Below are 12,947 nucleotides of genomic sequence, written 5' to 3' on the forward strand. Positions count from 1 at the left end.
TAGGGTTACTTGCAGCCAAGACCCTGAGGACACATAAGTGCTTATGATAATGCAATGGAACGATGTTTGGGCAGAGCTATTCAACAACCAGCTCATGCCGTACATTGCAAAAACCTATGCATGGTACCTACTGCAGGTATAGGTAAAATGTATTTACTCACAAACTTCACTGGGACCAAATATTGTGTCATTTCAACATTGACAGTATGTCTAGGGCTACACATATACATTTCAGGAATGAGCTGCACACACAAAACAAAATCTCTTTCCGATACTATTTAAGCATTAAATGTACACAACGTTTTATAAGTATTTGAAAATAAATTATGAAAGATATCTCCCAATACATGGCCCCCCATCTCTCACACACGCATGTGCAGACACACACACCTACAATAGCATAGCCTTCCACTTATACTATTCAGCAGAGCATAGATCATTATTGATATGTTAAAGTGAGTACATGTCAGTTGTCAGTAGCTAATCGTTCCCAATACAGTATTCAAATAATTAACTGAATTATGTTAATGATTTAGGCAACCCGATTGGCCTATTAATTGTGGTGATTATTGCCATTATAACGCAGACTAGGATATATAGAAATATATATACAGCCTATAGATTTATCAATACAAATCGCTTGCTTGATCATCCACTGGGGTAGTAAAAATAGCGGGAGTAGGGATGCTGCGCAGATGGTTCACAGTTGTATAACGCGCGCCTGAGAGCACTGACTAGCCTGCGCAAGGCACACACTCATTATGAAGGAGTGATTTCACTTGATTCCGCGGAGCTGGCTGTCTGGTGGATTTAGTTTATGTAGTCTACTTGACAAATAAGAATACACACCTGATTTCAGAGCATACTTGTTTTAGGAGTCACTGCAGTGTTGTGCTGTAGGCTATCGGCAGAACTACCCAAGTGGAGACTTTGCTGATGCATCTTTGCGCGATCATCCATCTCTTGGCGAGTACAAATAACATACACAGAGCAGGGGAGACAGTCTAGCCTACATCAGCTTTCCGAAAAAACACATCGCCTGTTGTAGCTGCTGGACATTTCTTGGAGATATCCAAGAGTACTGGAGCCGCAGATATTGCCTACTTTATTATATTGAAAGATAACACCTTCTCACCTTCTATTTGAGGCAAAGAAATAGAGGTCGACCACCACAACAGCATATTGAGTGGAGTCGAATTGCCGTGGCCATACCTACTTTGCACCGAGCAAGGAATATTTGACATTCAAGTTTCCGTGGAAGTTGAGCAGTGACGGAAAATGGGCATTTATGGTTATTTTGTGGCGCCTTGGAAATGCCTTGTTGTCATCGGTCTAAGACTGCTATTCCTTGTACCTGCAGGAGTGCCAGCGAGGAGCGGGGATTCTTTTTCAAAGGACAACATCACTGTCAGACAAGGGGACAGCGCCGTCTTAAAGTAAGTCATTTAATGTATACCTTATTGGCTTGTTGAATCGTGCCATATTGCGTGGTGGTCTATAGTTAGTCAAAGTGTTTTGGAATTCATTACGGAGTCGTCTTTATATCCACAAATGTACGTTGCAAGCGTGATGTTTAGGTATGTGATAGTGTTATTATTTGTAAGAGATTTAAAAAATAACTACCTCATATATTCATCTCAAGCAAGTTTAATTGTCCATCCATGTTATTGATTCGGTTAAGGTATTTTTAAGGATGCTGTGGGCTGCTGGGATACTCTTATCTATGTGGGGGTGGGTACGGGGTCGTCAGCTGATCTTAATGCAATGTTATATTGTATATTGAATAGGGCAAACATTTGGATTATTCAGGATGGAATACATTTGACTATTCCCTTATTTGTAACCACACAATATATATATGAGAGAGAGAGAGAGAGAGAGAGAGAGAGAGAGAGAGAAAGAGAGAGAGAGAGAGAGAGAGAGAGAGAGAGAGAGAGAGAGAGAGAGAGAGAGAGAGAGAGAGAGAGAGAGAGAGCAACACCAGCACAGTGGGTTCAACTCCCATGGGGACCAGTATGAAAATGTATACACTCAGAGAGAGAGTGTCACTCTGGTTAAGAGTGTCAGCTAAATCACAAAAATTAGAGAGGTAAAACAATGTGATCAAATTCTATCTGAATCTCCCAAGTCATGTAAGACTTAATTGAGAGGAGCAGAGCTGTCAAACTGTGTATTCATGCCTGGGGTGACTGAAGGAAAAGTGGCTCTTATGTGGGTCGAGAGTTTCAAGTTCCTTGGTGTCCACATCACCAACAAACTATCATGGTCTAAACACACCAAGAAGGTTGTGAGGAGGGCACGACAACACCGTTTCCCCCTTAGGAGACTAAAAGATTTGGCATGGGTCCTCAGATCCTCAAAAAGTCATACAGCTGCACCATCGAGAGCTTCCTGACCGGTTGCATCACTGCCTGGTATAGCAACTGCTCAGCATCTGACCGTAAGGCACTACAGAGGGTTGTACGTATGCCCACCCCCCCTTCATTTTACCTTGACTCCTGTATATTACCCCCTGTATATAGCCTCATTATTGATATGTACATTTATTGTACTAATTTTTGATTGACAATATTTTTATTTACTATTTCTTGAAATGCATTGTTGGTTAAGGGCTTGTAAGTAAGCATGTCATGGTAAACGCCTGTTGTATTCGGCGCATGTGACAAATAAAATTTGATTTGATTTAAATCATAAACATTTAGATACAATCTTAATACCATCTACACATTTCTGTATGCAAGTCAATTCTGATTTACAGAGGGCACAGAGGCTGTGCCCTTGGTGTCTGCTATTTGGAGTAATGACATGCAGTGGGGCAAAACGTAGTTCTCCCACTTAAAGTTCTCCCACTTAAAAAGATGAGAGAGGCCTGTAATTTTCATCATAGGTATACTTCAACTATGACAGACAAAATGAGAAAAAAAATCACATTGTAGGATTTTTTATGAATTTATTTGCAAATTATGGTGGAAAATAAGTATTTGGTCAATAACAAAAGTTTATCTTTATACTTTGTTATATACCCTTTGTTGGCAATGACAGAGGTCAAACTTTTTCTGTAAGTCTTCACAAGCTTTTCACACACTGTTGCTGGTATTTTGGCCCATTCCTCCATGCAAATCTCCTCTAGAGCAGTGATGTTTTGGGGCAGTTGCTGGGCAAAACGGACTTTCAACTCCCTCCAAAGATGTTCTATCGAGTTGAGATCTGGAGACTGGCTAGGCCACTCCAGGACCTTGAAATGTTTCTTACGAAGCCACTCCATCGTTGCCCGGGCGGTGTGTTTGGGATCATTGTCATGCTGAAAGACCCAGCCACGTTTCATCTTTAATGCCCTTGCTGATGGAAGGAGGTTTTCACTCAAAATCTCACGATACATGGCCCCATTCATTCTTTCCTTTACACGGATCAGTCGTCCTGGTCCCTTTGCAGAAAAACAGCCCCAAAGCATGATGTTTCCACCCCCATGCTTCACAGTAGGAATGGTGTTCTTTGGATGCAACTCAGCATTCTTTGTCCTCCAAACACGACAAGTTGAGTTTTTACCAAAAAGTTATATTTTGGTTTAATCTGACCATATGACATTCTCCCAATCTTCTCCTGGATCATCCAAATGCTTTCTAGCAAACTTCAGACGGGCCTGGACATGTACTGGCTTAAGCAGGGGGACACATCTGGTACTGCAGGATTTGAGTCCCTGGTGGCTTAGTGTGTTACTGATGGTAGGCTTTGTTACTTTGTCCCAGCTCTCTGCAGGTCATTCACCAGGTCCCCCCGTGTGGTTCTGGGATTTTTGCTCACCGTTCTTGTGATCATTTTGACCCCATGGGGTGAGATCTTGCGTGGAGCCCCAGATCGAGGGAGATTATCAGTGGTCTTGTATGTCTTCCATTTCCTAATAATTGCTCCCACAGTTGATTTCTTCAAACCAAGCTGCTTACCTATTGCAGATTCAGTCTTCCCAGCCTGGTGCAGGTCTATAATTTTGTTTCTGGTGTCCTTTGACAGCTCTTTGGTCTTGGCCATAGTGGAGTTTGGAGTGTGCCTGTTTGAGGTTGTGGATAGGTGTCTTATATACTGATAACAAGTTCAAACAGGTGCCATTAATACAGGTAACGAGTGGAGGACAGAGGAGCCTCTTAAAGAAGAAGTTACAGGTCTGTGAGAGACAGAAATCTTGCTTGTTTGTAGGTGACCAAATACTGATTTTCCACCATAATTTGCAAATAAATTCATTAAAAATCCTACAATGTGATTTTCTGGATTTTTTTCTTCTCATTTTGTCTGTCATAGTTGAAGTGTACCTATGATGAAAATAGAAAATACAGGCCTCTCTCATCTTTTTAAGTGGGAGAACTTGCACAATTGGTGGCTGACTAAATACTTTTTTGCCCCACTGTATAAGCCATCACATTTACTCTGAATGTACAGTATTTACATTTGGACTGTGCCTAGAATTTGTTTATCCCAAGAATATGAAATTAGGGAGCGTAACCTGTCAAAATGCTAAGAATGATTCCAATGTTGCTGCCAAACAACATTAGGTGAGGCCTCCTGAGTGACACAGCGGTCTAAGGCACTGCAGTGCTTGAGGCGTCACTACAGATCCAGATCCAGGCATCACTACAGATCCCGGGCTATGTCGCAGCCGCCCGCGACCAGAAGACCCATGAGGCGACGGACAATTGGCCCAGCGTTTTCTGGATTAGGGGAAGGTTTTGCTAGCCAGGATGTCCTTGACCCATTGTGCTCTAGCGACTCCTATGGCGGGCCGGGCGAATGCACACTGGCACCAGTTGTAAAGTGTTTCCTCCGACACATTGGTACGGATGGCTTCCGGGTTAAGCGAGCAGTGTGTCAAGAAGCAGTGCGGCTTGGCAGGGTTGTATTTCTGAGAATGCATGGCTGTCGACCTTACCTCTCCCGAGTCCGTACGGGACTTGAAGCGATGGGACAAGACTAACTACCCAATTGGATATCACAAAATTGGGGATACAAAGGGGTAAAAAATAAAAGCATTGTCTTCCATTTTTGCATCAAAACATGTCAAACCCTTTTCAGTTTGCTTCTGCTGTACTATTGGGCTGTTGACAAGCACATTATTGTGGTACTATAAAATAACCAACATGATCTTATGATTTCCCTTCTAAATGTTTTGACGTATTCATTCTGCGTTGTTACAGGGTTAATTCTGCATGGTTACAGGGTTAACCCCCTAGAGTCTATATCCACGCCCCCGTCAGTTTAAGCTAGAGATATCTTTTTGCATTGGAAGCGTCTTAATCCACCAATGTCACACTTCCACATCTGTGGTGAAAGGTGACAGAGCTGCAGTGTTTGTCAGACCATGAGACATCCCGAAAATCGGCCTACTCGCAAAATTGGCTGTAGCATAGTGGTTTGGCCTAAGTTTTGCTCTACGACCCCCTCAAGCCTCTTGCGACTCATCTGAAGTCGGTACAGCCGATCTGCCAACTTCTGTCTGTAGCATCCGAACAGTTTGGGCTACACACTAACATGATCCCTCGGTGGAAGGGGGAGACTCTCATGAACACATACATGTGCTCTAGGATGCCCACAGGCCTCACAAGACTCGTCTGAAGGTCCCCCGGTACCAGTTGAGAAAATAAATGGTACATATGGAGTCTGTTTAGTGACAAAAAATAAGGGGTTAAATACATGTATAAAAAAAATAACAAACGTTCCCTTATCTTTCATAAATCTCTCAGATAAAGGACAGACACTTAAGAACAAACTTTATTTGGATTTTTTTTGGGGGGGGAACTATCTGTTGTTCCATGTAGTGGATATTTTATTCAGTATGTTTCTATGGGCTAATAGCAGTAAGGCTAAATACAATTTTACATAAATTATTTTTAAATATATTTTTGGGATACCAAAGGGGTCTTAAGATTCCAAATCAAATATCAAAATTATCCCCCCCCCCCCCCCCCCAGACAAGGCTTAGCCTGTAATGGGTTAAACAGAAATAACTCAAAGGTTTAAGTTTTTAGTCTGAGAGGTTAAAGTTCTGGCTATGGTTTGGGGAAGGCTTAAAAAAAAGTAATTAAAAATGACGTGCTATCACAATCAAGTATCTTCAAGTATTATTGCGGCTTGCTAGAGCGTTGTGAACTCTAGCATGTGGTCTAAGCTCCGGCTCTGAGCATCACGAGTTTGCTGCCAATGCTGGGCAATACTTTTTCGTGAGGCATATATCAACGTTCTGGGGACCTTTTCAAACATCCCAAATCACCCATCTATTTCTAGTGATCAGTCTGAAAATAACATTAGGAAGATGGTGGGGGAAAGCTGTTGCAGAATAAGCAGTGCTTCGAGATGTCATAGTTAACTAGACTGCATCAGTAACCCTCATATTTTATAAGCTATGGCTAAAAACAAAAGTAAATGTCACTGAACCTAATTTCTTCAAAGTATGGAGATGATGATAACAGTATTTCTGCTCACATTGAATATGCTGCACATTTTGACTGAAGCTATCTAGGGTCGGGCCTGGTCAATCTGTGGATGGGAGACCAGGGGCTGTATGTATCAAGAGTCTCAGAATAGTAGTGCTGACCTAGGATCAGGTCCCCTCTGTGCATGAAATCTTATTCATTGTGACCTAAAAGGCAAAAATTATCCTAAATCAGCACTCCTTCTCTGAGACACTTGATACATATGGCACCAGTTGTTGCTTGAAGTGGTGTTGGAGGACCAATAAGGGGCTCTCTTGCCCAAAGGGCAGCGACAGGGACTTAGCGCTGCAAGGGTGACATCTTGAGATGTTAACAGAAGTCCTAAATCTGGGGTTACTAGATATCTTATGACACTTCTAAAGAGTAGATGTGTTAACCACAGGTCCCAACCTGGCCCTAATACCACTGGCCAGCTAATCATCTCTGGTCTGCTGATTAGCACCATTCACTCTTCACCTCTCCATTGTCATAGCCAGTGATGAACGTGGTGTAAATGTTTTGTGTCATACCTAGGTGGGTGCTAGACAATGAGGTAACAGCCTGGGTTGGAGTAGTTGCCATCAGTAGTTGTGGTGACTTTACCCTACCACACATAACTGTCATGTAACCATTTTACAAACAACATATCTACATACATCGACCAGTGCATACCTAGCCTGATTTTTCATGTGATAGGCCGTCATTGAAAATAAGAATTTGTTAGTAACTGACTTGCCTAGTTAAATAAACGTAAAAAAAGAGAATAAATAGCTGGAAACGGCAGATTATTAATGGAATATAGGCATACGGAGGCCCATTATCAGCAACCGTCACTCCTGTGTTCCAATAGCACGTTGTGTTATCTAATCCAAGTTAATCATTTTAAAAGGCTAATTGATCATTAGAAAACCCTTTTGAAATTATGTTAGCACAGCTGAAAACTGTTGTCCTGATTAAAGAAGCAATAAAACTGGCCTTCTTTAGACTAGTTCAGTATCTGGAGCATCAGCAATCGTGGGTTCGATTGCAGGCTCAAAATGGCCAGAAACAAAATAACTTTCTTCTGAAACTCGTCAGTCTATTTTTTTTCTGAGAAATGAAGGCTATTCCATGCGAGAAATTGCCAAGAAACTGAAGATCTTGTACAATGCTGTGTACTACTCCCTTCACAGAACAGTGCAAATCAGCTCTGACCAGAACAGAAAGAGGAGTGGGAAGCCCCAGGGCACAACTGAGCAAGAGGACAAGTACATTAGTGTCTAGTTTGTGCTTTTCTTTAAAAAACAAGGACATTTCTAAGTGACCCCAAACTTTTGAACAGTAGTGTATATAAAAAAATAATCAATATATCCAAACAATCAACATTGGAATAGACGCTTAACTAAGTAGGGCTGTATCTGAATTCAAATGAATGTGTGAAGGCATTCATTTAAATCAAGATGACAGACACTAAGGGGATAATTAGACTATACAAAAGTGACTGAACATCTGAGGCTGGTGCAGTAGACCAGTGTTTCACAACTCCGGTCCTCAAGTACCCCCAACAGTACACCATGTTTTTGTGGCCCCGGACAAGCACATCTTATTCTACTTGTCAACTAATCATCAAGTCCTAATAAAGTTGGATCAGGTGTTTTTTGTCCGGAGCTACAACAAAAATGTGTGTTGTTGGGGGCACTGGAGGACTGGAGTTGGGAAACTGCCGCAGACCACACACATATCCGTGCACCATATCCGGAGGGATATAACGTTTTGGGGGGGTTATTTATTACTAACATTCCATCAAATAATGCAACCAGAAAATGTTAATTTCTATTGTCGTGTCTCTGACTGATTAAATTATAAGAAATGCTATTTTATCAAATCGATTATCTAACGTTTAATTGATTATGTGATTTAATTAAACCATGCAACTATTAAACCATTAATAACCTGGGGCACCATGGAAGCATTCATTTATATAGAGCGGTTATCTCCCGAATCCACTCCCTTAAAAATCTGAAGATCTTTTATATCAATTGCAGTCAATTATTAACTGTCACCTCGATCGGTCTCATTCTTATTGTCGTAAGTACTTGGTTATCTGCACGAACCCTAGCCAATAATTTGAATCAGCAATACACAAATTGGCTTAATTCTTTATTTATTAAATACCTAAATAATCACACAGAATTACATATACACAGGATAGATCATACATCGATTACTAATCATGTCATAAAAGATAAGGTCCCTAGCGGACGAAACCGATATGACGGCTGGTTGGACAAAGAAAGTGGGTTAGGTTTTAATGAAAGAGCGGGAAGTCTGAGGGACAAAGGGGAGTGGGTTTCTATCGGACCTTGAGAAAGAAGCTATGCTATCGTAAATACAGAATGTTATGCATTCTAATAACCGTCCCTATCGGAAAAGGAAAATGCATGATATATACAGTGGGGAGAACAAGTATTTGATACACTGCCGATTTTGCAGGTTTTCGTACTTACAAAGCATGTAGACTTCTGTAATTTTTATCATAGGTACACTTCAACTGTGAGAGACGGAATATAAAACAAAAATCCAGAAAATCACATTGATTTTTAAGTAATTAATTGCCATTTTATTGCATGACAAAAGTATTTGATACATCAGAAAAGCAGAACTTAATATTTGGTACAGAAACCTTTGTTTGCAATTACAGAGATCATACGTTTTCTGTAGTTCTTGACCAGGTTTGCAAACACTGCAGCAGGGATTTTGGCCCACTCCTCCATATAGACCTTCTCCAGATCCTTCAGGTTTCGGGGCTGTCGCTGGGAAAATACGGACTTTCAGCTCCCTTCAAAGATTTTCTATTGGGTTCAGGTCTGGAGACTGGCTAGGCCACTCCAGGACATTGAGATGCTTCTTACGGAGCCACTCCTTAGTTGCCTTGACTGTGTGTTTCGGGTCGTTGTCATGCTGAAAGACCCAGCCACGACCCATCTTCAATGCTCTTACTGAGGGAAGGAGGTTATTGGCCAAGATCTCACATTACATGGCCCCATCCATCCTCCCCTCAATACGGTGCAGTCGTTCTGTCCCATTTGCAGAAAAGCATCCCCAAAGAATGATGTTTCCACCTCCATGCTTCATGGTTGGGATGGTGTTCTTGGGGTTGTACTCATCCTTCTTCTTCCTCCAAACATGGCGAGTGGAGTTTAGACCAAAAAGCTCTATTTTTGTCTCATCAGACCATATGACCTTCTCCCATTCCTCCTCTGGATCATCCAGATGGTCATTGGCAAACTTCAGACGGGCCTGGACATGCGCTGGCTTGAGCAGGTTGACCTTGCGTGCGCTGCAGGATTTTAATCCATGACGGCATAGTGTGTTACTAATGGTTTTCTTTGAGACTGTGGTCCCAGCTCTCTTCAGGTCATTGACCAGGTCCTGCCGTGTAGTTCTGGGCTGATCCCTCACCTTCCTTATGATCATGGAGCCCCAGACCGAGGGTGATTGACCGTCATCTTGAACTTCTTCCATTTTCTAATAATTGTGCCAACAGTTGTTGCCTTCTCACCAAGCTGCTTGCCTATCCTGTAGCCCATCTACAATTTAACCCTGATGTCCTCACACAGCTCTTTGGTCTTGGCCATTGTGGAGAGGTTGGAGTCTGTTTGATTGAGTGTGTGGACAGGTGTCTATTATACAGGTAACGAGTTCAAACAGGTGTAGTTAATACAGGTAATGAGTGGAGAACAGGAGGGCTTCTTAAAGAAAAACGAACAGGTCTGTGAGAGCCGGAATTCTTACTGGTTGGTAGGTGATCAAACACTTATGTCATGCAATGAAATGCAAATTAATGACTTAAAAATCATGCAATGTGATTTTCTGGATTTTTGTTTTAGTATACGTCTCTCACAGCTGAAGTGTACCTATGATAAAAAAAAAGTACAGACCTCTACATGCTTTGTAAGTAGGAAAAACTGCAAAATTGGCAGTGTATCAAATACTTGTTTTCCCCACTGTATTTACTCTGAGCTGCGCTTCGATAGATGGGTCGAAGATGGAATACTGGTTTGCCCAGAGATCGCCATTGTCCTTTGAAGAATCTTTCTGGCTGTAGTGTTGTAGAGCGGATATGTACCCTGTCGCTCTTCAGAGATTGTCTGACCTTTCCTAGGCCACGTACATTTACAGCTGCAGCTGATATCTTGACGTCTAGGATGTGTCACTTCTTTAGTGAATAATCGTTCAAAGTTCATACCAAGTTGCCATATTCTGGCGGGTCTAGTCAAAATTTACCATTCCAGAGTGGTGATCATCACCTCCACATTGAAATTATCTTTTTAAAACGTATGGACACCAGTCCTCACGTCATCCGGAACTTAATGTTAATTTCGTTAGGTTGTAGTTGAAATTAGCCCTTTTAACTTCTTATGGCTGCAGTTGCATTATTGAGTAGCTTGGATGAAAGGTGCCCATATAAAACGGCCTTCTCCTCAGTCATAGTTGCTAATATTTATAATAATATATATATTATTATTAGTATTGGATAGAAAACAATCTGAAGTTTCTAAAACTGTTTGAATTATGTCTGTGAGTATAACAGAACTCATATAGCAGGCAAAAATCTGAGAAATTCCACTTCCTAGTTTTTTTCTTCTGGAGGTGGCAGATTTTCAACCAAGGTCTCATTGAAATTACAGCGAGATATGGATGAGTTTTCACTTCCTACACCTTCCACTAGATGTCAATATAACTTTATCTGATGACTCTAATGTGAATTGGGGTCGATTGACACAGGAAATAGTCACCACAGCCATGAGTGGACCATGCGTTCACAGGGGAAGGACTTGCGTTCCACCGCTCATCTGAAGTAATTCTGGAACGTTATTCAAGATATATGTAAACAACATTCTAAAGATTGATTCAGTACATTGTTTGACATGTTTCTACTGACTGTTACGGAACTTTTGGACATTTTGTCACGTTATAGTGGACACACTTTGTGACTTTGGAATTGTTTACTAATTGTTTAGCTAATTGGACATAAATAACGGACATTTTCGAACAAATCAAGCATTTATTGTGGACCTGCGATTTCTAGGACTGCATTCTGATGAAGTTCCTCAAAGGTAAGGAAACATTTATCATGTGTTTTCTGGTTTCTGTTGACCTCAACATGGAGGCTAATTTGGCTACTGTTCTGAGCGCCGTCTCAGATTATTGCATGGGTTGCTTTTTCCGTAAACTTATTTTTGAAATCTGACACAGCGGTTGCATTAAGGAGAGGTATATCTATAATTCCATGTGTATAACTTGTATTATCATCTCCATTTTTGATGAGTATTTCTGTTGAAATGATGTGGCCATGCAAAATGACTTGATGTTTTTGGAACTAGTGAATCTAACGCACCAATGTAAATATGAACTTTATCAAACAAAACATGCATGTATTGTGTAACATGAAGTCCTATGAGTGTCATCTGATGAAGATAATTCAAGGTTAGTGATTACTTTTATCTGTATTTACGCTTTTTGTGAATGCTATATTTTGCTGGAAAATGGCTGTGCTTATTGTGGTTTGGTGGAGACCTAACATAATCGTTTGTAGTGCTTTCGCTGAAAATTATATTTGAAATCAGACACTTTGGTGGGATTAACAACGAGAATAGCTTTAAAATGATATAAGACACATATGTTTTAGGAATTGTAATTATTAGATTTCTGTGGTTTGAATTTGGCGCCCTCTATTTTCACTGGTAGTTGTCATATCAATCCCGGTATTGGGATTGCAGCCATAACAAGTTAAACGTATGGACACCAGTCCTCACGTCGTCGGGATCTGAGTTTGACTTCCGTCAACAGGCATTTATATTGGGGGAAAGAAGGGCATGTTTAATAGTTCTCAACCAATGTCTGTTCGCTTGGACGTGGCCACTGAGGGAGCATAGTTTACTTATGAAAACAATTATTTAATTTGGAAGCTAAAATTAAATGTAATCTTTTCACAAATAGTTTCATTTTTAAACATTTCAATTGCACAACAATTCCATGTGAATCTGATAACTAGAATGTGTAGACTTTCCAAGATACAATTTATGTAATCCTATCATTAGATATAATGTCCCAGGCACCAACTGATCTGACATATTCTTTACGTGCCAAAGGACACTTTCAACTGGTTGACAAAGGGTAATATTTTTCCATTCCCCAACCTTTTGATGTTACCACATTTCTATGTTAACAAAGTCCATTCTGTAGAGTGGAGAGGAAAGGGAGAAAGGTATTTATGGGGGAGTCATAAACCTCACCCAATAGGGCAACGTCATGACACTGTCACACCCTGATCTGTTTCACCTGTCTTTGTGCTTGTCTCCACCCCCTCCCATCTTTCCAACTTATCCCCTGCGTTATACCTATGTTTTCTGTCTGTCTATGCCAGTTTGTCTTGTTTGTTCAAGTCAACCAGAGTTTTGTGTCTCAGCTCCTGATTTTTCCAGTCTCTCTTTTTTTGCCCTCCTG

At 41.0% G+C, this 12,947-nt stretch overlaps 1 protein-coding gene across 2 annotated transcripts in view; it reads left to right on the forward strand.

Moving 5' to 3' along the window:
- LOC110537630 (opioid-binding protein/cell adhesion molecule) overlaps nt 1–12,947 on the forward strand; it is a 406,128-nt gene that overhangs the window by 153,605 nt on the left and 239,576 nt on the right. The window contains exon 2 of one of the 2 annotated variants that reach the window (XM_021623816.3): nt 1,361–1,436. In XM_021623816.3, coding sequence (XP_021479491.2) covers nt 1,361–1,436 — 76 coding nt within the window. Of the gene's footprint in view, nt 1–656; nt 1,437–12,947 lie in introns of those variants that run through there. The other variant, XM_021623815.3, reaches the window with a different exon arrangement.

Source organism: Oncorhynchus mykiss, chromosome 12 (assembly GCF_057628025.1).
Source record: "Oncorhynchus mykiss isolate SJ-2025 chromosome 12, ASM5762802v1, whole genome shotgun sequence".
Classification (NCBI taxonomy): domain Eukaryota; kingdom Metazoa; phylum Chordata; class Actinopteri; order Salmoniformes; family Salmonidae; genus Oncorhynchus; species Oncorhynchus mykiss.